The sequence below is a fragment of the Tympanuchus pallidicinctus genome, unplaced genomic scaffold, assembly GCF_026119805.1.
Source record: "Tympanuchus pallidicinctus isolate F22 unplaced genomic scaffold, pur_lepc_1.0 scaffold1, whole genome shotgun sequence".
Lineage (NCBI taxonomy): Eukaryota > Metazoa > Chordata > Aves > Galliformes > Phasianidae > Tympanuchus > Tympanuchus pallidicinctus.
The window spans coordinates 71,890,392-71,913,352 of NW_026294618.1; the positions used below are offsets into that span (position 1 = coordinate 71,890,392).

Sequence of the window (22,961 nt, forward strand, 5' to 3'; positions counted from 1 at the left end):
GGTGTTCTTCACCGCCTCTCGTTTCGGACGGAGAAGCGATTTAGCGCCGGCCGTGGACTACATATCCCAGACCACACCGCGCGCGGCCGCCGCGAGGGGGCGGGTCCTTGGCCGAATGCTAATTCAGGGAGGAGGCACAGCCGGCGCCTGCGCGGTGCGGCCCCGGTGGCGCATTTTCCCCCAAGAGAGGAAGGTGGCGCCCGGCGGAGCGGAAGAGGGCGGCGCTCTTCCAGCAGAGCGGCGCTGCTGCTACTGCCGGAGCGGAGCGGGTGCGGCTCGGGCCGTCGCTGAAAGCGAGGTGAGCGGCCACAGAGCCGGGGCGGTTGGAGCTTTTTCGAGCCGCCTGGCCGCTAGCCGGGTGGGAGGTGCCCGGACTGGGGGGGCGGCGGAGGCAGCGAGGCCGGTCCTCCCCAGCGGGAAGAAGCCGGGTGGCGGGGAGGGGCTGGCGAGCTGCCCGGGAAGGGGGGGGCGGGAAGAGAGGGGGTGGTGCGGCGTCCCCGCGCGCTGCAGTCTGGTTCGCGTAACATGGCGGTGACGGCGCTCGTGTGGCTTGGCTGTGTATCTCGGGGCAACCCCGCGTGGCAGAAAAGGAAACGAATTGCCGCCCTGCCGTCGGTGCGCTAAAGCTGCGTGAGGTTTCGCTCCGTCTACCCCAGAGGGTGATAGGGAGCGCTGCTCTAACTAGAATGAGAATGCGGGCTGCGACGGCGGGCGTCCTGCCCGAATTCGGGTTAGGAGCCCTTACAGCCTCCCTGGGACGATGCACATCCACTGCCGTGTGTGCGCGGGCCTCTGCACCGCCCGCCGCGGCGCGGTGCCCCGGTTAGTGCCGCGCTACGGCTGCGCCTTTCGGCCGTGGCGCTCTGCTCCGTCGCCGCTTGGGTTCCCGTGCGGCTGTGCGGTGCTTGGAACTGCTGAGGCGCTGCTGCCCGTCAGCCCGCCTTGTTTGTTAGGTGTGCGTTGGGCCCTGCCAACTTCAGCGGGCTTCGTCCTCCCCTTGAGATATGTGGGAGTGTCTAAAGGATAGGATGGAAGAAAGCTGTTTTAGGGGAAGTTCTGAAGTGAAGAAGCTCCTTGACACATAGCTTAGAACTCACATTACTTTACTGCTGTGCACGGGTCACAGTTCCAAGTCTGAGGAAGACTCTGTGCTCCAGAGGCCTGTGCTGCTGTCTGCCTTCAGTGCCCTTTGCCTTTACAAAGAGATCACAGAATGGCCCGGGTTGGAAGGGACCTCAAAAGCATCACAAATCTCCAACCCCTCCGCCACATGCAGGGCCACCAACCTCCCCATTTAATACTAGTCCAGGCTACCCAGGGCCCCATCCAGTCTGGCCTTGAACACCTCCAGGGACAGGGCATCCACAGCCTCTCTGGGCAGCCTGTGCCAGCACCTCACCACTCTCTCTGTAAAGAATTTCAACCTCAATCTTCCCTCCCTCAACTTGAAACCATTTCCCCTTGTCCTGCTGTTATCAACCCTTTCAAAGAGTTGATCCCCCTCCTGTTTGTAGGCTCCCTTTAGGTACTGAGTGGCTGCACTGAGGTCATCCCTCAGCCTTCTTTTCTCCAGGCTGAACAAGCCCAACTCGCTCAGCCTGTCTTCATAAGGGAGGTGCTCCAGTCCCCTGATCATGGCTCTCCTCTGGACCCTCTCCAAGAGCTCTCTGTCTTTCCTGTACTGGGGACTCCAGACCTGGACACAGTACTCCAAATGGGGCTTCATGAGCAGAGTAGAAGGGGACAATCACCTCCCTGTCCCTGCCGGCCACACTTCTTCTGATGGAGTCCAGGATACCATTTGTTTCTGAGCTGCAAGGGCACATTGCTGGCTCATGTTAAGTTTTTGGTCTGTCAGGACCCCCAGGTTCTTGTCTGCAGGGCTGCTCTCGAGGACTGCTCCTTCCAGTCTATAGATCCTTGGAGATAAAGCTTGCTGCAGCTTAGGGCAGTGCTGCGGGCTCTGAGGTGTGGCTGTGAGCCCATACCTGCAGCAGCTGGGCTGTGTGAGGGAAAGAAGGAAGAACTGCTGAAGAAGAACCGAGCTGTGCATGAACTGAAACACAGCAGGTGCACATATGAGTTCAAAAGGAAACTGAACTAAGCAGAACAGCATCAAGTGTTCCGGGTTGGTTTTTGGTTTTTTTTTTTTTGTTTTTTTTTCTGACAGGTGCAATCATTTCTTCCAGTTTCACCAATATTACCGTTGGAAAGAATATTACAGAGAAATGGAAAGAAACAAACAGAAGAAATGCTCACCTGTATTCAGATCATAGAATCACTCATGTTGGAAAAGACCTTAAAAATCATCAAGTCCAAACACAACCTAACCATACTAACAACCCTCTGCTAAATCATGTCCCTGAGCACCACATCCATTTTTTAAACACATCCAGGGATGGTGACTCAGCCACCTCCCTAGGGAAGACTATTCCAGTGCTTAACAACCTTTTCTGTAAAAAAGTGTTTCCTGATATCCAGCCTAAACTTACCCTGGCACAACTTGAGGCCATTTCCCATCGTCCTGTCACCAGTGAGAAGAGACCAACCCCACTCTCACTGTAAGCACCTTTCAGGTATTGGAAGAGAACAGTAAGGTCTCCCTCAGCCTCCTCTTCCCTACACTAAGGAGCCCGGGTTCCTTCAGTCTCTCCTCATAGAGCACATTCTCCAAGCCCTTCACAAGCCTTGTTGCCTATCTTTGGCCCTGCTCCAGCACCTCAATGTCCTTTCTGTACTGAGGTGCCCAAACTGAGCGCAGTACTCAAGGTGCGGCGACACCATTGCTGAGTACAGTGGCAGAATTACTTTCCTAGTCTTGCTCACCACACCATTCCTGATACAAGCCAGGATGCATTGGCCTTCTTGGCCACCTGGGCACACTGCTGGCTCACATTCGGTCTACTGCCCATTAGCACACCAATGTTTCCATCAGGCAGCTTTCCAGCCACTCTTCCAAAAGCCTGTAGGGTTGCCTGGAGTTGTTGTGACCAAAATGCAGGACCTGACACTTGGCCCTATGAAACCTCGTACAGTTTGCCTTGGCCCATTGATCCAGTTTATCCAGATTCTTATCCCCTCTGTAGTGCCCTTCTCTCTTCTGGCAGATCAACACTCCCAACTTGGTGTTGTCTGCAAACTTACTGAGGGCGCACTCAATCCCCTCATCAAGATCATTAATCATGGTAAATAGAAGCAATCCCAGTACCGAGCCCCGGGAGACACCACTCATGACTGACCACCAATTTAACTCCATTGACCACAACTCTTTGGGCCTGGCCATCCAGGCAGTGTTTCACCCAGCAGAGCCCATCCAGACCGTGGCCAGCCAGCTTCTCCATGAGAAAGTTGTGAGGAAAGTATCAAAGGCCTTACTGAAGTCCAGGTAGACCACATTGACAGCCTTACCCCCATCCACTAAGTGTGTCACCTTGTCATAGAATGAAATCAGGTTTGTCAGACAGGATCTACAATTCATAAACCCATGCTGACTGGGCCTAGGTTAACCATCCTCTGGTTAACCCTTAACTGGTCCATGATGGCACCAGAGATTATCCATTCCATAACCTTCCTGGGCACTGAGGTGAGTCTGACAGGTCTGTAGCTACCAAGATCATCTTTCCAGCCCTTTTTGAAGATAGGCATCACGTTTGCCAGTCTCTAATCCCCTAGGACATCCCCAGTTAGCCAGGACTGCCTAAAAAATGACGGAGAATAGCTTGGCAACCACATCCACCAACTCCCTCAGCACACTAGGGTGCAATCCATCCAGCCCCACAGACTTGTGAGCATCCAGCTTTCAGAGCGGGTCCAAAACCGTCTCATTGTGGATCACACAGGGAAAATTCAGGCTTACAATGAAAACCTCCACAAAGGAGGGATCTCCAGAAAGAGATCTTTCCCTGGTGGCAGTCAGCCCTTAAATGAGGTCTAAGAGAGGTGCAGCCAGGCTCCACCCCTCTGATCACACAGCTGAATTGCCTTCACCTGTGCTGTCAGGGCTGGCCAGGTCCTTGCCTCAGGTGATCAATTTGTGGTTCAGGCTGTGACTCAACAGTTACCATACAACTAACAGACAACTTTATGTTCCCTTTCACTTATTGCCTGACTTCTTCCTGCTGACAGGGAAGTTGGGAGGCATTAACTGAAATTTTTGTGAGAAAGCTCTCTGCAGCAGCTGAGTTTCTGAAGTAAATCACTAAATCAGTAACCACATCAGAAAACCCTTAATATCGAGGGTTGGATAACTCTCATATCACACATTTCCCAAGGTGTGTCAAATGTGACTCTTTGTGAAGAGATTACTTTACCACAATATTACTCTCATACTTTGTGGTATTCTAGATAAGCACCTTCATTTAGATATCTTTTGTCAAGCATCTCTTTCTTCTATAAGTTTTGGGGCAACTCTGGCCAGTGTTCCAGTTTTTATGAGTGCATTAGCCACGTAGGTGCCTCTTGAAGTACTGCACTCTTTCTCTCTTTCTTTGCAGAGGTTAGGTACTTCATTTAGAGGCAGTGCAGCAGCCTGGGAGCTTAGCTGCAATGATTCCAGGGAAGCTGCCATCATTTTTAGAGCTTTTTTTACATTGTTTAAGAAAAATAAAAATGAAGCTCAGCCATAACCTATCTTGCTTTTCTGCTTTATTAAAAAAAAAAAAAGGCATTTGTGGAAAAGTGCCTTGAGAAATTTTTGATTTTAATTTTTTTAAGATAAGCAGCATTTTGGAGCATTCCTATTAGTTTGACACCAAAAGATACAAAGATGATTTGATGTGGTGTAATACCAGCCAATTTCTAGCTGTTTGAGGATTTGAATAGTGCATTAGTTACCTACAGACAGGGGAGAAGCCTCCTAATAAACTGCAGGGGATAGGAAGAATTTTTAGGCACTTGTACTTTTAGGCAACTTGTCAGAGTGGATGAGAAGTAATCTTCAGATTACAGTCGTCTTTGCTTTCTTATGTTGCAATGCATGCTCATTGAATGCCTGTAGGTACTGTATCAGTGGGAAACTGTTACAGAGAAGAAATTCCCACCCCACCATCTCCTCCCAGTGCTGCTGGGTAGCTAAGCACTTTCAATTTTGAACTGTGTGGCTTTTTGACATGTAATAGTCACAGGAAAGTGGCCAACTTGATGGTGTCTCTGCACATCTATCTGTACAAGTTCCTCTTTCTCCTTAAAAAATCAGATGGTGGACTGTGAGAGTCTTACTATTTCACTTCCTCACTGAAGTCTGTTGAGATTATCCTTGGTACATAAGGGTGCAGTTTTACAGCTGATGCTCTCAGAGGCAGTCTTGGCTTAAAAGCAGTTCCAATCTCCGAAGCTCTGCTAATAATGTGAGAACAACAGGGAGCTAAGGATGTCATACAAACCTGGTTCAGATCCTGACAGCTACTTGTGCTGGCATATCATGGGATAAGTGATGGAAAGGTGCACTGCTTGTTATGACATTACTGCTAAGAGACCATGCATGCATGACTGCACCTTTGTGGAAATGCCTGCATTTCAGTGGCAGCCATGTTTGCTTAAATACCCTCTCTAAAAATCAATATATCAAATATATATGGCTCCAGAAGGTGGGAATGGGAGTAAGCAGGAAGTGACTGAGCTGTTGCTGGCAGGGGAAGGTCCAGTTTGTCCAGGTAGTTTAAGGGGAAGCAATGATCTTAATACCGCTCCTTTGAGTTGTTTGTGGGAAACTATTGCTGGATTACTTTGAGCAAATGTGGAACACAGTATATTTCACTCATGTCAGCCACTCCCCTTAATGTTCCTACATTAAAAATGCATCAGTCCATGCTTACAAACTCACTCTAAATTAGTTAGTTTTATTGATAATTTATAGAACTATTGAATAGCTCAGGGGAGGAGGGAGCAGAATAGCTGAAAAGCACTGCTGAAGTAGCATGAGCCTCTGTGCTGCTGCTGCAGTTCCTGTCTTAAAATGACATTAGAAGAATTGTTTTGAGCTGCTGTATCTGCAGTGCAGCAAGGAAGGCTAGAGGTGAAAGGAGGAAAAGATCCATTATAGAAAACAGTCTGAAAAAAATGCAAATATGGATGATCAAAGCGTATGTGAACTGAAAAATAATCAATACATAATTGTTGAGCTATGCAGGGAATGGATCCTAAAAGATTTATTGCAAGAATACAATGTATGTAGCGTATGTAAAGATGACTGTGTGTTTAAGCAGTGGTAAGGAAACAATACATTACTGTCTTCTAAAAGAGGACTGAAGAATGCTGTCAGAAGGCTCAAGTTTGTTTTCAACTTAGTTAAGCTGCATTGGTGTAAGGTATATTTTCTGCTCTTAGGTATCTGCACTTTTGTATGGGTGCAGCATTTAGGGACGTCTGATCAGATTAATTGTGCAAGGTTTGTATGTGCTGAGTGTCTTCTCCATGGATCTACAGTGTGGCTCAATTGTTGTGAATGCTAATGTTTTAAATGTTTCTCTTTCATCTAAGCCCTCTGATACAGATAAAAGTCTAGGAGTTGATTTAAACTACTCATGAATAAATAAAGAAACCTGTACTTAAAACATATGTTTGCTTCTTGTCTGAGTGCCATCCATAAAACTTTTCTTTCACAGTGAATTTTGTTGTTGCCGTTGTATTTAAAACTGCAGCACTTACACCTAGCATGGAGGTCAGCTAATTTTTTTTTCCTGAATGCTTGCTCCTCTATTTTGTTACTTCACTGCTTGGTTGTTTTGGCTTTTTGTTTGTTTGTTTGTTTGTTTGTTTGTTTAAATCTAAACAGTGTTAATAACACTTTCTTTAACAGCAAACTACCTTTTATGAAAGAGACATGGATGAGATGGATGAAACATCTAAAAGAATCCTAGAGCCATACCAGTATTTACTTCAACTACCAGGCAAGTTTATTTTTACTGTGTTACTTCAAAATACCAATGTTACTTTTATAACCTATTATAACAATCCATTCTTGATACTTGGGTTTAGGAGTAATTAAAGCTAACATTTTTCTATATTTGTTGTTTTTTCTTCTCTTGTGAAACTATCCTTCTGGTGATTCATACAGTAGCAATTGCATTTGTCTGCTGCAGCGCAGATAGTTTTCTTTCAGTTGCTCTGCCCTCCATTCAGAGTAGCTGACTTGCTACTTGCTGAAATGGATACAGGCAAGTACTGAAGACCTGATGCTATTCCTGAAGGATGAAACATCGCAGCTCAACACTTAACAGCTTGCTGTACTGGAGTTGATGGGCTGTGTGTATGTTTTAAATAGTCTGTGTTATTGTTATTTCTCCTCCCTGATGAGTATAGAGCCAGGTTTTAGTATTTTGACTGTCCTGGATTACTTGACTTGTCAGTCCTTGTGTTGTATCAGGCCATTAGCAACACACTGAGATGAAGTTTTCCCTCTTCAATAACAGCTATTTTAGCAGAATACGGGAGGCAGTTTGATAGAAAATTTCTGTATGCATGTGCCACTCAAAAGCCTCTTTGCTGAACAAATAGTCGTACTGTTTGCTGTGACTCTCATCTGTTCACCTAAAGCAGCAGGAAAACCACATTAGGCTATCAGTGACTCTAGAAGTAACTTTGCTGTGCGAGCTGTTGCATCATTTACTTCTATCCAACTTGTATTGAATACTGGCAGAGTTAATGGGTATATAATATTTCTCAGTTATTAAGGAAGATAACTGACCAGAGTTATATGTGACTGGGGATAGAAGACTTATCAAGACAAATAGCGTAACTAATCACAAGTACAGTACTAAGTGGCTTCGTACATCTGCAGCAAAACTTAGACTGATATTTGTATTGGCACGGTGGGTCTGTAACCTCTGTGTAGTGAGGTTTATTATTCATCTCTACGAATATCAGTTTCATTTTGTCTACATTAGAGATTGCAATGGACTTGGCACTTTGTGCTGCCAGGCGCTGTCGTCGAAAACCTAGAGGAGGAGAGAATTTGGCAGTAGCGCTCATTTTTTAATGCCAGGAAATTTGTTTGCCATTTCCTGACAGCATTTAAACTGGATGGTGGCTTTTTCTTGAAAATGTATTTGAGAATGATTCTGAGATATTTCGAGGGGCTTTCTAAGATCTGGTCTTGCAGAAATTTACTTTTCTCCAGCACAATCTTTAAGAGTGTTATTTTTTGGTTAGTTTATCTAATACAAGCAAAGGTATCACAGCACTTCTGTGTCTTCAGCTGCTTTTTAAAAAATAAAAAAATTGTAGTGACTAGCAATGAAGCAAATATATAATACACCCCCCCAAAAAAAAAATACAAACACACATAGTGCACCCCCTAAAAAAAAAAAACAAACAAAACAAAACCAAAAAAACAACTGTAGGTATAAGTTCTTGACTGATAGTTCTTCAATTAGCTTTCACTTTGTATTATGCATTTCGTTTAACCTTTCCACCTTGAGTCCTCTGACTAAATTCCTGTACTTCATTGTGTGTTCAGCCTTAATCACTGTATCCTAATGGCTTATCTCATATGGACTATCAGTGTAAGATCAAGTATCATAAATCCGATTGTCCGCTGAAGCATGTTGATCTCTTGTTAATTTAATTTATGCTTTGAGAAGGTGAGAGATAAGATACACTTTTCTCCATGCAGGAATATTGGCGTGATTCAGAACAGAAGAATTCTTTTAAGTTGGGCGGGTAAAAGTTGTGTGCCTGTGGAGCACTTGTACTTAATCATACAGCTGGATGGTTTGAAACACCAGCTTTGCCCCAAGTCAGCTATGCCAAGCACAGGTCAGTAGGAGTCAGCTACTTGTGTCAGCCTTGGCATCAGTATGAACACCAAGGCTTGGTGAAGGGAAAATGAGGCATATGCTAGCAGTTCGTAATTAGGGTGGAGCCCAGATGAGGTACCTGAGCAAATCTAACAAGTCTTTGCTGAAAAAGGCGATTTTGTTCCATCTTTCTTCTGGCGGTATTCTCTTGCTTCTTGTGCCAGTTCTCAGCTCAATGACCAAATGATAGGTATCTATCATCTAACCTGTTAAAAAACCTGCCTGACAGAATAGCCCATCTTTTATCCTGTCAGTGAAGTGGCACAAGGGTAGGCACATCTGAGAGGCTTCTAGAGCAAGCTTGGCTGTGAGTCCAATAAGCAGTTGCTTATCTTGTAGGACTAGTTAAAAAGCAAAATCTCTTAAGTGCTTTAATAACCTATGAGAACTTGAATGAAGTTAGATGCATATCAAACTCTTACACAAAGAGGAATTTGGTATCTTCATTAAGATTGCTTAAAAACTTAAGTGTCTCCTAACCTTGCTTGTAATGTGAGAATGCAGACTTCTCTAACAATGCTAAGGGTTAATCCCCTGATACAAGAGGAGGTTGACTGTTTGATGTTAATCCAGTAGGACTTTAATGGTAATTTTTTGGGGCTGATACCTAAGCTCTAAGCTTGTCTGTTTCTTTGACTTTTGGCTAGAAGAACTAGTAGGCTTAAGGAATCTTTTTTAAGTTGTTGTCATTTTAACTGCCAGTATGCTAGTGACAGAATAAACATGAATTAACAGAACTTACTGTATCAGAAGGTACCAAATACTAACTTTGTTGTAAAATCATTTTGTACATAAAATTGCCATAGTAGTTTGTACTCTGCTCAGTCTAGTTTTCTGTCATTTATATGGGTAAACAGAGTACAATAAGCAGCAATAAATTTCAGAAATGCCAATAATGTGGTTTGTCTTGAAAATTCACAGAGATGATGAAGCATCTTCCATCTCCAAGTAGCTGAGTTAACGACAGTATCTGTTTATGCAGCACTAACGAGTATATGGGCTTTCAGTTGCAGTAAAAGTGACTGGATCAACAGCTTGTAATTGAAAAGAGTAGATTCTGATCCTATTCACAACTCTGCATGTTCCCTTTCACGTGTATTGCTCCAGGCTTGTTTAGCTTGCTAAACAATCAAGACTGGCTCTTGTTTTTTCAGCTTTTTCTGCTGAGTTGTTGAACTTGACCAGTTTGGTGAAGGAGTTACGAAGCAGCAGTAGCAAGATTAAGGTGGTGTTTCTCTTATAATTACTGAAACATCATTATTTTAATAGCAAGTACACTTTTTTTCTCACTTTTTTTTAATTTCTTTTAAAAGAAAGTACAGCTAGGAGGCAGCCAACAGATATAGGTGCTCAGTTCACACAAAAGGGGACTGGAAACTGAGGGCAGCACAAATGTGCTTAAGAATAGTGGTGATGTGTCACAGGGCATGATCCCTACCACTGGAGCAACTGCATCTTGCTCATCAGAGCCCTCAGTTTAGGCCAAGTTCCTGAGAGTGATGGCAGCTTTCAGTTCTTGCACTGCTGGGATGCTTGGGCATACCAGTAGATCAGGAGCAAGTAGTGTCCTTGCCTTCCAAATGGTGCAGTGGTGGAAAACTTGCTTCCACCAAGCAAAAGACAAGTGGAAGAGGTTCAGCAGGCTGCACAGCATCAGAAATAACTAGAAGGAGATGGACAGGATCTTCTGCAAGAGCCTGAAGATTCAAGAGCCCTGTGTATATTGAAAGAGGGGCAGGAAGAATGCATGTCAGGCTGCAAAATGGAGATCTCCACAGTAGTGAAGGGAGGAAGCTCATGGCTTCTGACACCAAAGGAGATTCCTGTATCCCATGAATATATGCATTTGTCACATAAGTTCATTGCACTGAAAGAAAACAAGTGGCTAGAAGCTCTGTACAGCACATAGGTGTGTGGGAAGATCTGCACAGACCTGTTCAGCCCTAACCCATCAGATGGCCAAGCTAAATATGAAAGCGTACAATAAAACTGAGGTAATATAATGGCTTGCTTCATCCAGAAGGGTCCTCTTTCTCCTGTCTCTCAGCGTCTGCTGCTTAGCCTGTACTAACTTGAGCAGACCCACTTCATAAGCTGATACAGTACATAAAGCTGGCAGAAAGCTAACCTAGCAAAAAGCAGGCAGTTTTCTGCTGCAGTAATGAGTTGAATAAGCATAGCAAGGCTCTAATGAGGGCTGGGTTGATGGTCCCTCTGCTCTTTCTCATGCTGTTCTATCCCTTTTACATACCCGCAATCTAAGTGGGGTTCTGCCTGAAGGGCATAGTTTGAGGTCATATTAATGCAGTGTGAGCAAAGAAATACTGATCAGCAGCCTGTTCAGAGCAGGAGGTCTGAGTCTGAGGTCTGTACTCTGTCAGGAGAAAATCATACATACACATGTGTTGTTAGTCTCATAGAGAAGCAGCTCTTCCCTGCCTGAGGAGGTGGGATTGTCCTCAGAGTGACATCACTAAGTGGATCTTTGTTTCAAGAATAGGAAATTCGTATTTTTCCCCTATGGAGAATTTTTGTCAGAGTGAATCTGTTATGTTCTATTTTTCCCTCTTACCTTGCTTGTCCACTCAGCTTTGCTAATGAGAAGACAAGTTTTGCATAGTTGTCGCTTAATGAGGGTACTGTTGGGATCCTCAGCAGATCAAACTGACTACATTCTGCATAACTTTGTTAAAAGTTTGTTTCAGTAATGTCTGTAATTATGACTGTACAGGAGGCAGAGCTGCTAATTTTGGAAGTTAGATCTTGATTGTCTTCACTTTTACAATACTCTCCTTTGACTAGTCAGCAGTGTAGTGACATGGAACAGTGGAGAAGAAAAAGTGAATTATTCTGGTAGCCTTAAGTCCTAATCCTTTTAATTTTATCATAACATCTGTGGGCTGTGTCTTGCATAATTTAGGGTTTTAGGGATGGAGGCAGAAGGAACAGAGTACCAATGTATCAAGTCTTCTAAGACCAATATTAAAAGGATCTGATCTGCTGCCATCGTAGTGCGACTGTAGGCATAAAACATGCATATGGAAATTGCTTTAATATCAAATAGACGTGGTAGGATTGACTTCAGAACAAGATACAGTATCATTTATGAAACAGTAATAGGGCTCACACAAGCAAATCTGCACCTATAAAAGTAAAGATGAATGTTTTACTGTAGATAGTGGTTTTTCCATAAATAGCCTTTGTCTAGACAGCCTTGGTGTTCAAGGTAGACAAGTCTAACAATTAAATGCTGTCTGTACTGAGGAACTAAATGGCAAAATCCACTGTGCATATTAAGAGTCCATTTAGACTATATGCTAGTATTTATGTACTTCATGATGAAATAACTGGTTACTGAACTTGTAGCATTTCTGTAAGCTTATTTTCTAGTAAATACATTTCAAAAAACAGAATTAGCAGCCTATTTTTAAATTGCAATTGCTTTTATCAATGTAATTTAGAAGTATGTAAATGGCTGTAGATAAGGTGTACATCTGTAATATGACATTATCTGTGACTAATTTTTTTTATGGACTTACTGAATTATTCTCTTGTACTTAGCAAGCCATGCAGCTTGGCATGTGTTTGTAACAGTTGTTTTCAATATTTTGAGGGATTATTTTCTCTTCAGTTAACTTGTGCAATTATTATTAGAAGGAAATAAAAAACAAAAACCTCTGCAGAACATTTCTGCCCTGGTTTGTGCAGTATTTGGTGGTGATGACTGGGTAGCAAGTCTGATCAGGGAACAGATTTGGCCAAAATCTGATCTGCCTACATAGTGGGTAAAAAAAATCTGAATATTGGTAATATTTCAAATCCTTGGCATTTGCAGGAGCTGTTGTCAGAAAGAAGCCTAACTTGAAGTAGTGGTGGTGCTTAGCTAATGCGAGAGGCTTTTAAAATCTTGGGTGCCATTCTAATTTTCTATTTGAACTTGAGCCCTGGTTGCCCATGTTAAAATAATGAACTTTTAAATCAGTGAATTTGTGATTGAATTTGAATTGAATGTGAATTTCTGATGGAAACCAAAAGATGGTGAGAAGTAATGGAAAATGGAGACCAAGCAAAAATTGAAGCCCTTTGAGCAACTGAGGAAGATTACCACTACTACAGAACCCAAACCACAAATCTTACCACCAGCTTACCTGCTGGCGACTTGATAAGGATAAATCCTGTTCTTTTCCACGATTTATCATTTAATCTATCCATGTTCATTTTTCCATTCTGTATGTCTGATCACACAACAACAGAGAGAATCCGCAGGGAGGCATTCAAATGTTGAAACCTGTTCAGTGCTACGGCAGGATGGCATCATTAACATGGAAAACTCATATTGCAGAATCATTCTTCAGTTATGTCTCTCAGTAGGTTTTGAGTAATATGGAATCCAGTAGATAGGTTGCACTGCTCTGAAGTTTATTTGTAATAGCTTTTAAGTGGCTCATTGAGATGAGCTAAGGCTGCAGAACTCTGTCTAAGCCTGTTTTGCTGTTAATAGAAGATATTAGACTCAGCTGAGTTGAAGTTCAGAGCTGCACAGGAGGTGACTTTATTGAACAATTTCCTATTGATCATCAATAGACGCACTAAATGAAAACTTGTATGTGACCCCTAGCAATGTAGTAAAGAAAGCTGGCATCAATAATTTATAGGATAACTTGAATTAAAATCAACTCCTCCAAGTAAAATGTGTCTAGATTGAATTTTAACACTTGTTTTAACACTTGTTTCAACACTAAATTTGGATTTCTAATCTTACCTTTCTTTCCTCTGAAACAGGAGGAAAGTTTCCTCTGCCAAACAAATTAGGACTTGCTTCCAGAAGCAGTAAATCTATTTGTAGAGGTTACGAACTGAATCATGATCTAACTAAATTGGCTAACTAAATTGCCAAGACTAATTGCAGTAACATGTAAATACACGTTTTTATATCATTGTTTGTGTATTACTGTGAAATGTTTGCAGCTATCAGCAACTTCAATTCTAAGGCTTATACAATGAGGAAACAAGCTACAATCTTTCTTTAATGTATTTTGCCCTTTGAAGTGGTCATGCTTTTAGCAGCTTACTGGTCTCAAATTAGTTACAGCTGTTAAGATAAAGATGCATTTAACACTGGACTTTGATTTTTCTTTTATTTTTTTTCTAATTGTAGGTAAGCAAGTAAGAACCAAATTGTCACAAGCCTTCAATCACTGGCTTAATGTTCCAGAAGATAAAATACAGGTACTAACTAATTATTTTTACAAGGCTCTTACCTTTCTTCCATGATTGTCAGCTACAGATTGTTCTTAGTGTAATGCATTTAAGACTTCTGATCATTTACAATACATCATTCCTGAGTACCTGAAAGTACAAGTTAAGGAAAATAGCCAAAGCTTTGCACTAAAGTTATGGTTTAACACTGAAGTTATGATTTCAGTGACTTGTCTGAAGAACAATAGTTACATGCTTTCTACCGAAGCTCAACCTTCTGAGTGGTAGAAGGAGCAACTAGTATTGTTACTCACTTCAGTTATTAACAATGGGAATAAGTTTTCAATGACTTGTGAAGGAAGCTGGACAGTTACTTTGTAAGCTCTACAAATACAGTGACTGAGAACAAAGTCCTATGATTTTGACACAAGAATATCAAAGCCAGTAGTCAAGCCAACCTTTAAACCTTTATAAACCACTTCTTGTTCCGGGCCTTAAATTGCAGACTTCTACAGTTTAGAGCCCTTATTACCCACTGTGAAGCACTTCATCGAGAATAATCCTTCCCTTTTCTTTTTCTTTTGGACAAATCTATGCAAGATGCATGGCTGTATGTTCAAAGGCTGTGGCTTTTGAAATGCAAAATTTTCCTTTTGGCTAGACTACAGTTACGCCAAACTGCATACTTAGGGTGCAAGAGATTCTCTGTATCCAAGGTAATGTAGGGAATTCAAATAACTGTTTTTTTCTTGACACCCATCTGGTCCCTAAATAATTTCATTAATGAGCAGGTAGGCCATTAGTGTTTGTAAAGGAGTCCTCTTTAGGATGGGCGAAGTGTGATGCTTCGTAGTGCTCAAGTAGCAAAATCCATCTGTTGAAAGCTACATTGCAGCAGCTGCTGGTGAGTTAGGTTTAGTTTTTAAGAAAGCATGCCGGTCTGCTTTCATTATGAAGTGCAGTTTTTTCACTTCCTCAGACAACTTCCTGTTGTCTTCTAGAAAATAAGGGGTTTTTTTTCTGCTGTCTGAACTTCCTCCCTCCTCACATTCAACTCTAAGATATTTTTGATGCTGTCTTTAATGGAAGTTCAAGAGGTAATTCGCAGTCATGAAGCACATCCTAAATTATTTCAATTCAACCTTAAATATCCAGAAACTGCAGGAGTCCACAAACTAAGTGATATGAAATAGACTAATGAGAAATGCTAGAATAGGCTTATCTAATGATGAACTTTCCTGACAGTATTGGGAATGACATAATGGACTGAGTCAGCATTCAGAAAAATAGGTATTGCAATGTTGCTTTTTATAAGTACTTTATCCTTCATGATTTTAAAATCAATAGACAACAGTATCTTTACAAGTTGAAGTAGGCCTCACTTCTATCTCAAAGCTGAGTAATTAGTGCTCAAATAGTTTGCTCTCAGAGTCATTATCTTGGGCAAGCAAACAATTAGATTGCTGGGTTTCAGGTTTTAACCTTTTGGATAGTGATTACTGAATAGTAGATAGTTTGCTGGAAAAAATGCAGGAGATAATCATTTTCTCTTCTTGTAATAGGTTATTATTGAAGTGACAGAGATGTTACACAATGCAAGCCTACTTGTGGATGATATTGAAGATAACTCAAAGCTACGACGGGGCTTTCCAGTGGCACACAGTATCTATGGAATTCCATCTGTAATCAACTGTGCTAATTATGTGTATTTCCTTGGCTTAGAGAAGGTTTTAACCCTTGATCACCCAGATGCTGTTAAAGTTTTTACTCGTCAGCTACTGGAACTCCATAAAGGTCAAGGCTTGGACATTTACTGGAGGGATACTTACACCTGCCCTACAGAAGCTGAATACAAAGCTATGGTACTGCAGAAGACAGGCGGTCTCTTTGGATTAGCTGTAGGCCTCATGCAGCTCTTCTCAAATTATAAGAAAGACTTAAAACCACTTCTTAACACACTTGGTCTCTTCTTCCAAATAAGAGATGACTATGCCAACCTGCACTCCAAAGAATATAGTGAAAACAAGAGTTTTTGTGAAGACTTAACTGAAGGCAAGTTCTCATTCCCAACTATTCATGCAATTTGGTCAAAACCTGAAAGTACACAGGTGCAAAACATTTTGCGCCAAAGGACAGAAAACATAGATATAAAAAAATACTGCGTGCATTACCTCGAAAACGTGGGTTCATTTGAGTACACTCGGAAAACACTGAAAGAGCTTGAATCTGAAGCCTATAAACAAATTGAATCACTTGGGGGAAACCCTGAGCTTGTAGCGCTAGTGGAACAGCTGAGCAAAATGTTCAAAGAAAATGACAATTAATCTCCTGGGGATGAATGGAAGCTTTTCTTTTTTTTTTTTTTTAAACAGGTAAAAGGTTATCTGAAAGGTGTGACAGTCAGTCTCACTTACAACTACTGTGTTGCCACATGGCAAAGATGTACGTTGAAAATAAATCACCGATTATGTGAAAATAATCACTGAGTACTGCAGTATACCTTATATATACAGTCTTAATTGTACCTGCTTGCAGATGTCTTCAAAACATACTAGAATTGAAACAAACTTTGAATATGGATTTTTACACAAACATTGGCATTACTTCAGCCCTAGAAATTTCACAGGCTATAGTATATCTTCAACAAACTGTAAGTTTCTGGCTGAAAATCTTTATTAAATTAAATCTGATTGACCCAAGTGGCTTGCGTGTTTTTAAACAACACTCTAGTAAACCAAAATATATGGTGTTCAATAAAAAAAGATGCTCACAACCTCATTGCATATACTAATGTTGCATTATGGATGTTAAGAGTTGTGAAAATCAGATAGATCTTCTTAGTTCTGATAGATAGATAGATATACTTAGTTCTAATGTGAATATTCTATCCAGTATCTGAGGATATTTCAGGGGAATACAAATTGTTAAAATGCTTTATGTCCAAATGAGACTAATGTTTAGATTGAGAAGGGAGCTTAATAGAAACTTCTATTTATCTTAGGGAAAAACTTCCATCACTTTCATTTTGAATTTGCCACCATTTTCAGTTCTGCATTGAATAATTTCAGTTGACTGGTTTTTGATCATTATGTTGTTGGGTTTTTTTTTGGTTTTTTTTGTTTTTTTTAAGTCAAATATTTTCTAGCATGGGACTGAAACGTAAGCATTAGATCTCAAAGATGTAACTGCAAGTAGCAGCATAGTAAGCTGCTAGTAGGAATTTAACGGGATTCATAACAGGTAGCTTTAAGATGCTGTGAATTACACTGGTTTCTCTAATCTCTTATTGTAATTGAGAGAATTTTCCAGGAATTGATTCAGATTTCACAGCGTTCATGTTCTGAATTCATATCAGGAGGCTGTTGTAGGTATCTCCACAGAGACAGTAGTGACTTCTGGCTAAACTGAAATGTAGCATCTTGTTCTACAAGCTGTAATACCCCTTCAGTTTAGTTAATTGCTTAAATACTGTTTAAGATTGTGTAGACAGACATACCTGCATGGCACTAAGAACTTGATTAGAGAAGTAGCTTGAAAAGTGACAAAAATCTCTGCTCATACGTGTACACACATTACAGAAATGTTTGTTTCCTAGCTGAGGTGGCTTTAATTAGGTGCAGTTCTCTTCATATTTGTAGCCGTACAAAGCTTTGCTCTGATGTAGAGAAGTAGTGTTTCAGATCAAAGGTGGGACTGGTGCTATCTGCAGCGATATTAAGCTGACAGCATGCTGTCACAGCATACTCTGAAAAGAGATGGCCAGAGATAGTTGGCTTCTAACTGCTGAAGAATACTTGTGTGCATCTGTTCACTTATTGTACCTGCAAGCAGGTAGAGCCACTACCTCAGCCCACTGAGAAAACTAACCGAAGATGCTTGCCGAAGGAAAACATTGCAGCAACCCCTGTGATTCTTCCAAAAGTGATTAAGCATGAAAAAAATTGGGATGGCTGCTTTAGTCAGAAGCATTCCATACTTATAGATGATGGGTTATTCCTTTTATTTGCATGCTAAGGTGAGAGCTTTGTCTCTGCTTTGCGATTAGACACAGAATAGTAGCCTTTTCACTGAATGGATCTGATTGCCAGGATTGAATAGCTTAAAGTTGGTGAAAGGTGTCTTTTATTTAATGTTAATGACAGTAAACTGCATTTCTTGACTTGAAGTGCATAGTAGCAAGCCTGTAAATTCCTGGTATTTTGATGGGGAAAAAATACCTTCTGTAGCAAAATGCAATATTTATTTTGTGCCATGTCTTGGGAATTTCTAAGCACTGCTGCAGCTGATGCTGAATGGGGGACAACACTGAAAAAAACTATTGCCAGGAAAATCTCCTAGTCTTAGTCTTAAAAAGTCCTTGTCCCTACTAGGATATTACAACCAGTATATATGCAGTGCAAAGTGCACTTAGTGGCATTTAATTTCTATTCAATTGCTGGATGTAAGCAGTTTTGTATAATCAAACTTTCTTGATGATGTAGGGCTTTTATTGTTTCAAACTTTTTTTTATACTAGCCGGCACTTCTGATCTTTAATTTATTCTGTAATTTGTTCTGACAATTTATCACAGTGTCATCCAGGAATCACAGAATCACTGAATCGTAGAATGGTTTGGGTTGGAAGGGACCAAAGCCCATCCAGCCCACCAAGCCCCATCCCTGTGCCATGGGCAGGGCTGCCACCCAGCAGCTCAGGCTCTCAAGGCCCCATCCAACCTGGCCTTGAGCACCTCTGGGATGGGGTTTCTCTGGGCAGCTGTACTAGGGATCCCCCACCCTCTGAATAAACAATTTCCCTCTTCTATTTTTGCATATTAACTTTTCAGTTTAGTACATAAACTTTAAGATACTCAGTTCACAGTTGTGCAATTTGCAGTGCGCCTCACAGGGCACAGAGGAATAACTGTTTATCACTTCACCTGGTAATGCCCTTTTCCACTCAAACCTTTCTTCTAAATGTTCACGTCTCCAAGTTCACTCTTCAAGCCCAAGTGGCATTTTCTGTCACTCGACTTAACTGCTGGGGAGGCACATATGGTATACGTTAGATGAACTGCAGCAAACACACTTCCTTCTGCTGCACTAGGAGTGCTATGCTACATATTGATTCTCTTGCCTTTTCTGCTATTCTATGTGTAATAGACTGATGAACTTTGAGCTCACAATCCCTCATTTAACTCCAGAATCAGGTTTTAGAATCTAATCTTTTGCAAGTTTGTTTTACAGCAAGATACAATCTCCAGTTAAAACATATCACTGCTATTATGCTTATTACTGTTCTGTAAGTCTGTTACTTGGTTATTTTTATCTACATACATTTACCTACATTCCTCTGTTCTTGCAGTTGTGATAGGATGGTGCCATGTAGCTTTTCTATGTACAAATCTAGTTCTTTCTTCCAGTGCAGCTCTAAAATAACTTCATTAATAAGATGTACATAATGTGAGGGAAAAGCTTAATCTGCAAAGTAAACGTGAGTTTGTGTAAAACAGTGGAGGAATAAGACTGCATGAGAAATTGATTAGAAATGGCAGAGGTTAGGACCTGATAAGCATCAAATTGGATGCTTACTACTGAGTCTATAATTTGAGATGCAATAGTTATTACTGATTAGCAGCTAACATGTGTGCAGACACTAGCTTCTAAGGCTAGTGGTTACAGCGCTGTAATGCAGGTTGTTAGACTTGATATTCTGTTTTCTCTAAATTCACTTTCCCCAGTGTTTTACACAAAGCTTTAATTCTGTATTTTTACTTGCATCTGTTGCACATCTTTGTTCTGTCTTACTCTCATATTCAGCATTTCAAATTTGATATAATTAAGAAACATACAGGAAAGTTAGGCTAACAGGTTATCACGCTAAAGAAGAATGGATGGAAAGCTTACCCTTGTCCTGGGCTCACTGAGAAGACTCCAAGAGGAGGGATCTCCAAAGGAGATACTTCTCCAGTGGTAGTCAGCTCTTAAATGGGGTCCAGGAGAGGTGGAGCCAGGCTCCACCCCTTCCAGTAGCACAGGAGAATTGCCTTCACCTGTGCTCCCAGGGCTGACTCACTGCTCGCCTCAGGTGGTCAATCAGAGGCTCATGGTGTGATTCAGCAGTTCCCATACACGTGGTGATTCTTTTCCTTTCGTACTTCTGTTCTGCTACTAATACCAGAGCACACACAATACCTTCAAACTTTTTTTGTTCCAGGACAAACAAAGTAAACTTTAAATTTTGGCTTTTCCTGTGCCTTCATAAAAGTAATCCAAGATTTTCTGCAGTCGTGAAATGCCTGAAACTTTTTCTCCAGGAAGTTGAAGCTTGTAACATCTCATACTGCCATACGTTATTCTGGTCCCATATAGTTGGAGCTTCTTTACCTCCCTTTACCACTTGCTTTCAACACTTACTTTGCCTTGATTGTAACACTCATTAGCAAGTTAAACTGTTTCACAGACACATCTAATCCAAGGAAAAGGAAGTTTTGGGTTTGTTTTTTGGGGTTCTTTTTAGTTGTTTTTGGGTTTTTTTTGTCTGAATTAATAATTCCTCTCAGCAAAAGCCTTGTGAATGCCAAAGTTGGCAGCTAGATGGGGTAAAAGCAGAGCCAGGGAGGGAATATGAGGGGGTAAGAATACCTATTTAAAGCTCCTGAGGGTACCTTATGTAATTTCACCTCATTTTGCAGCATCTCATTCACTTTGTTAGGAAATGCAAGAGAATGTGTGTTCAGTTTCCCTGTATTTCCCTTCTTGCTTTCCAAATGTAAGATATATTATAGATAGTTTAGTCTGTCAGTTATGTAAATAACTTGAATATATCTTAAGGTTTTGATTAAAAGTACAGATAAAGAGTATGTTATTCTATTACTGACTAATTTTCCTTCTGTAACAAATTTTCTATTCTTAAAGCCAAGGAAACTTAATCTGTTGCAGGCTGACTTGATCATCACATTAACGCCCTTCCTGGATAAACCCTATTAGACCTCAGCACCAGAGTTTACCTTTTCTGCAGCATTTCCTTTTAAATGACTTTAGTATGAATGAAACTTGGTGATGAGGTGATGAAATAGGAACAAATCATTGTTTTGATGCTTGGCGACTTCTTTCTTTAAGGCTTATCAATGTTACAGCAGAAAATAAAGGACTTTGTGCAAATATGTTAATTCAGGGATGGTTGCTTTTTAATTGTGTTTTTCCCACATTTTTCTTCACTTCATCTCTATCAACATATTTATCCTTGACACTGAACCTAATGGTTCATCTGGTGGGGTCAGGAGTAATCCATGACTCATGTAACTCAGGTTACATCCTGATAATGCTTCTCACCCATGCGTCCTATGAGCAAGTTCTTGCTTAGCTCACTGGAAAACCATTTGCTGAGCAACCTGGTTTACTGCAGCATAAAGAATGGTGGGATGCCCCAAAAAGGCCTAACGTGATGCTGCCAGGGAGAGCTCTGCAAAACCTGGTGGAACTCTGGTGTAAAGAGAAACCTTAGATATCTGATTTTCTGCTTTTGAACTCAAAAACAATCCAACAATCTATGAAATTACTCTCCACTCCCTCAGTATATGAATTATGCGTGGTGCCAGTGAGCACTTCCATCTTCCCTGGATCATAATGGATGATCTTTCACTCTTGTAATGTTCTGGTTGTCATTTCTGGACCATATGGTAAAATGTACTATATGACTAAAGTAGTAACTGAAGTCTGTAAAAAAAAAAAAAAGTCCAACTCCTAAAATTTTGGTTATGCTGTTTTGAAATACACATAAAAACTGGCCTGTTGTCTTGCTGTCATCCAGGAGATGGTAGCCTGCAGTGAACTTCTGCTCACTGAGGGAGGAATAACAATTCTGCACTGGTGGAAGTTGTTAAGCACCCAGGTGTGCTTGGCACAGTGGCACTGTGAGCAGTGGGAGGGAGTTTCTCAGAGGGAGAAAAAAAAAAGTATTTGCAAGGAAGAAAATTCTCTAAAAATATAATTACAGGTAATCATGGAGTTAATATATAGAGACATAGAACTAAAACCACAGGAAAACTGTTGTAGTTGACTGAAGAGCCTATTGCTGCTTGCGGTCTCTTCATGTTGGGGGTGAGGTAGAAACATACAGATTAAAGTAAAAACTGCATAAAGGAACTGTCAGTGTTATTTCCAAAAATGTAAAAGCGATGCTATAAAAGCTTCCCTGTGTTTCATATCAATTAAGATAATTAGTTCAAAAAATTTTGATGTTAAATCTTTTTTTTTTAAGGCATTCATAAAATGCAAGAGTTATTAAGTCTAGGTAACAAGATAAAGATGTTACACTGATCTTGCTGCTTGCCTTGTCCTGTTTCTGATTTAAAAAAAAAAAAAGTACATTGGATCAACTACACCTATTTGTTGATGACAGTATTAAAACAGAAGAAATAAGACACCCACCCCCAAAAAAAGAAAAAAAAAAAAATCAGTATCAGCTTAGAAATGCTAAATACAAAACAAGTCAGTGATACACACGTAGACTCTCAGACTGCCTGGATAATCTATAGGCAAACTGCTGGGTGAGAAAGATGGTGAACAATACTTCAAACGCCTTTCCCAACGTGCAGCCAAAGGTAGTGAAACTTAACTCTTCTGTTCTGGCCTTCTGATGCTCAGCATACTGAGTTTTGTCCCACATAAATATGGAATTTAAGAAAACATCCTGCCAGTAATTTATAAGGGCTAATAAAAACCTTGCAACAGGATTTGTAGTATGTACAATTAAGAATGTCCCATGTCATCAGGACTGGCGTTGGAAGCATAGTGGAATGCTGAGAGGGAAATTAGCAGTAAGGTAAGTGTACAGCAGCACTTACATTCCCTTTGTAAGAACATACATGCTTTTAATGCTGCAGCTGCTGCCCAGAGTTGTCTGGTAGCCTCCAAATACAATACAGCAAGAGAGTATGACGTACATCCCTGCATGCGCATGAAATGAAGTAGTAATTCATACTAC

General features: G+C 41.1%; 1 protein-coding gene and 1 long non-coding RNA gene across 3 annotated transcripts; one reads left to right on the forward strand and one right to left on the reverse strand.

The window, feature by feature from the left end:
* Positions 1-159: 159 nt before the first annotated feature.
* On the forward strand, positions 160-16,688 carry GGPS1 (geranylgeranyl diphosphate synthase 1). 2 transcript variants are annotated; one of them, XM_052671878.1, is made up of 4 exons: positions 160-298; positions 6,797-6,887; positions 13,954-14,024; positions 15,557-16,688. In XM_052671878.1, the coding sequence occupies exons 2-4, from the start codon at positions 6,821-6,823 to the stop codon at positions 16,316-16,318; spliced, it is 900 nt and encodes a 299-aa protein (XP_052527838.1). In that variant the 5' UTR covers positions 160-298; positions 6,797-6,820; the 3' UTR covers positions 16,319-16,688. The 2 variants fall into 2 exon arrangements, with proteins under 2 accessions (XP_052527838.1, XP_052527847.1); XM_052671887.1 differs by lacking the exons at positions 160-298; positions 13,954-14,024 and having other exon boundaries at positions 6,799-6,887.
* On the reverse strand, positions 13,170-20,056 carry LOC128075358 (uncharacterized). The gene is made up of 3 exons (XR_008203798.1): positions 19,880-20,056; positions 14,057-14,144; positions 13,170-13,286 (listed from the first exon to the last, which is right to left on the reverse strand). It is a non-coding gene; the product is annotated as an uncharacterized LOC128075358 (long non-coding RNA).
* Between the last annotated feature and the right edge of the window lie 2,905 nt (positions 20,057-22,961).

Bases quoted from the DNA above. Each gene is read 5' to 3' on its own strand.
- GGPS1 (XM_052671878.1), top strand. From the start codon at position 6,821: ATGGATGAGATGGATGAAACATCTAAAAGAATCCTAGAGCCATACCAG. The intron at 6,888-13,953 runs GCAAGTTTATTT...TTCTAATTGTAG, and splicing joins GTATTTACTTCAACTACCAG to GTAAGCAAGTAAGAACCAAA. The intron at 14,025-15,556 runs GTACTAACTAAT...TTCTTGTAATAG, and splicing joins TTCCAGAAGATAAAATACAG to GTTATTATTGAAGTGACAGA.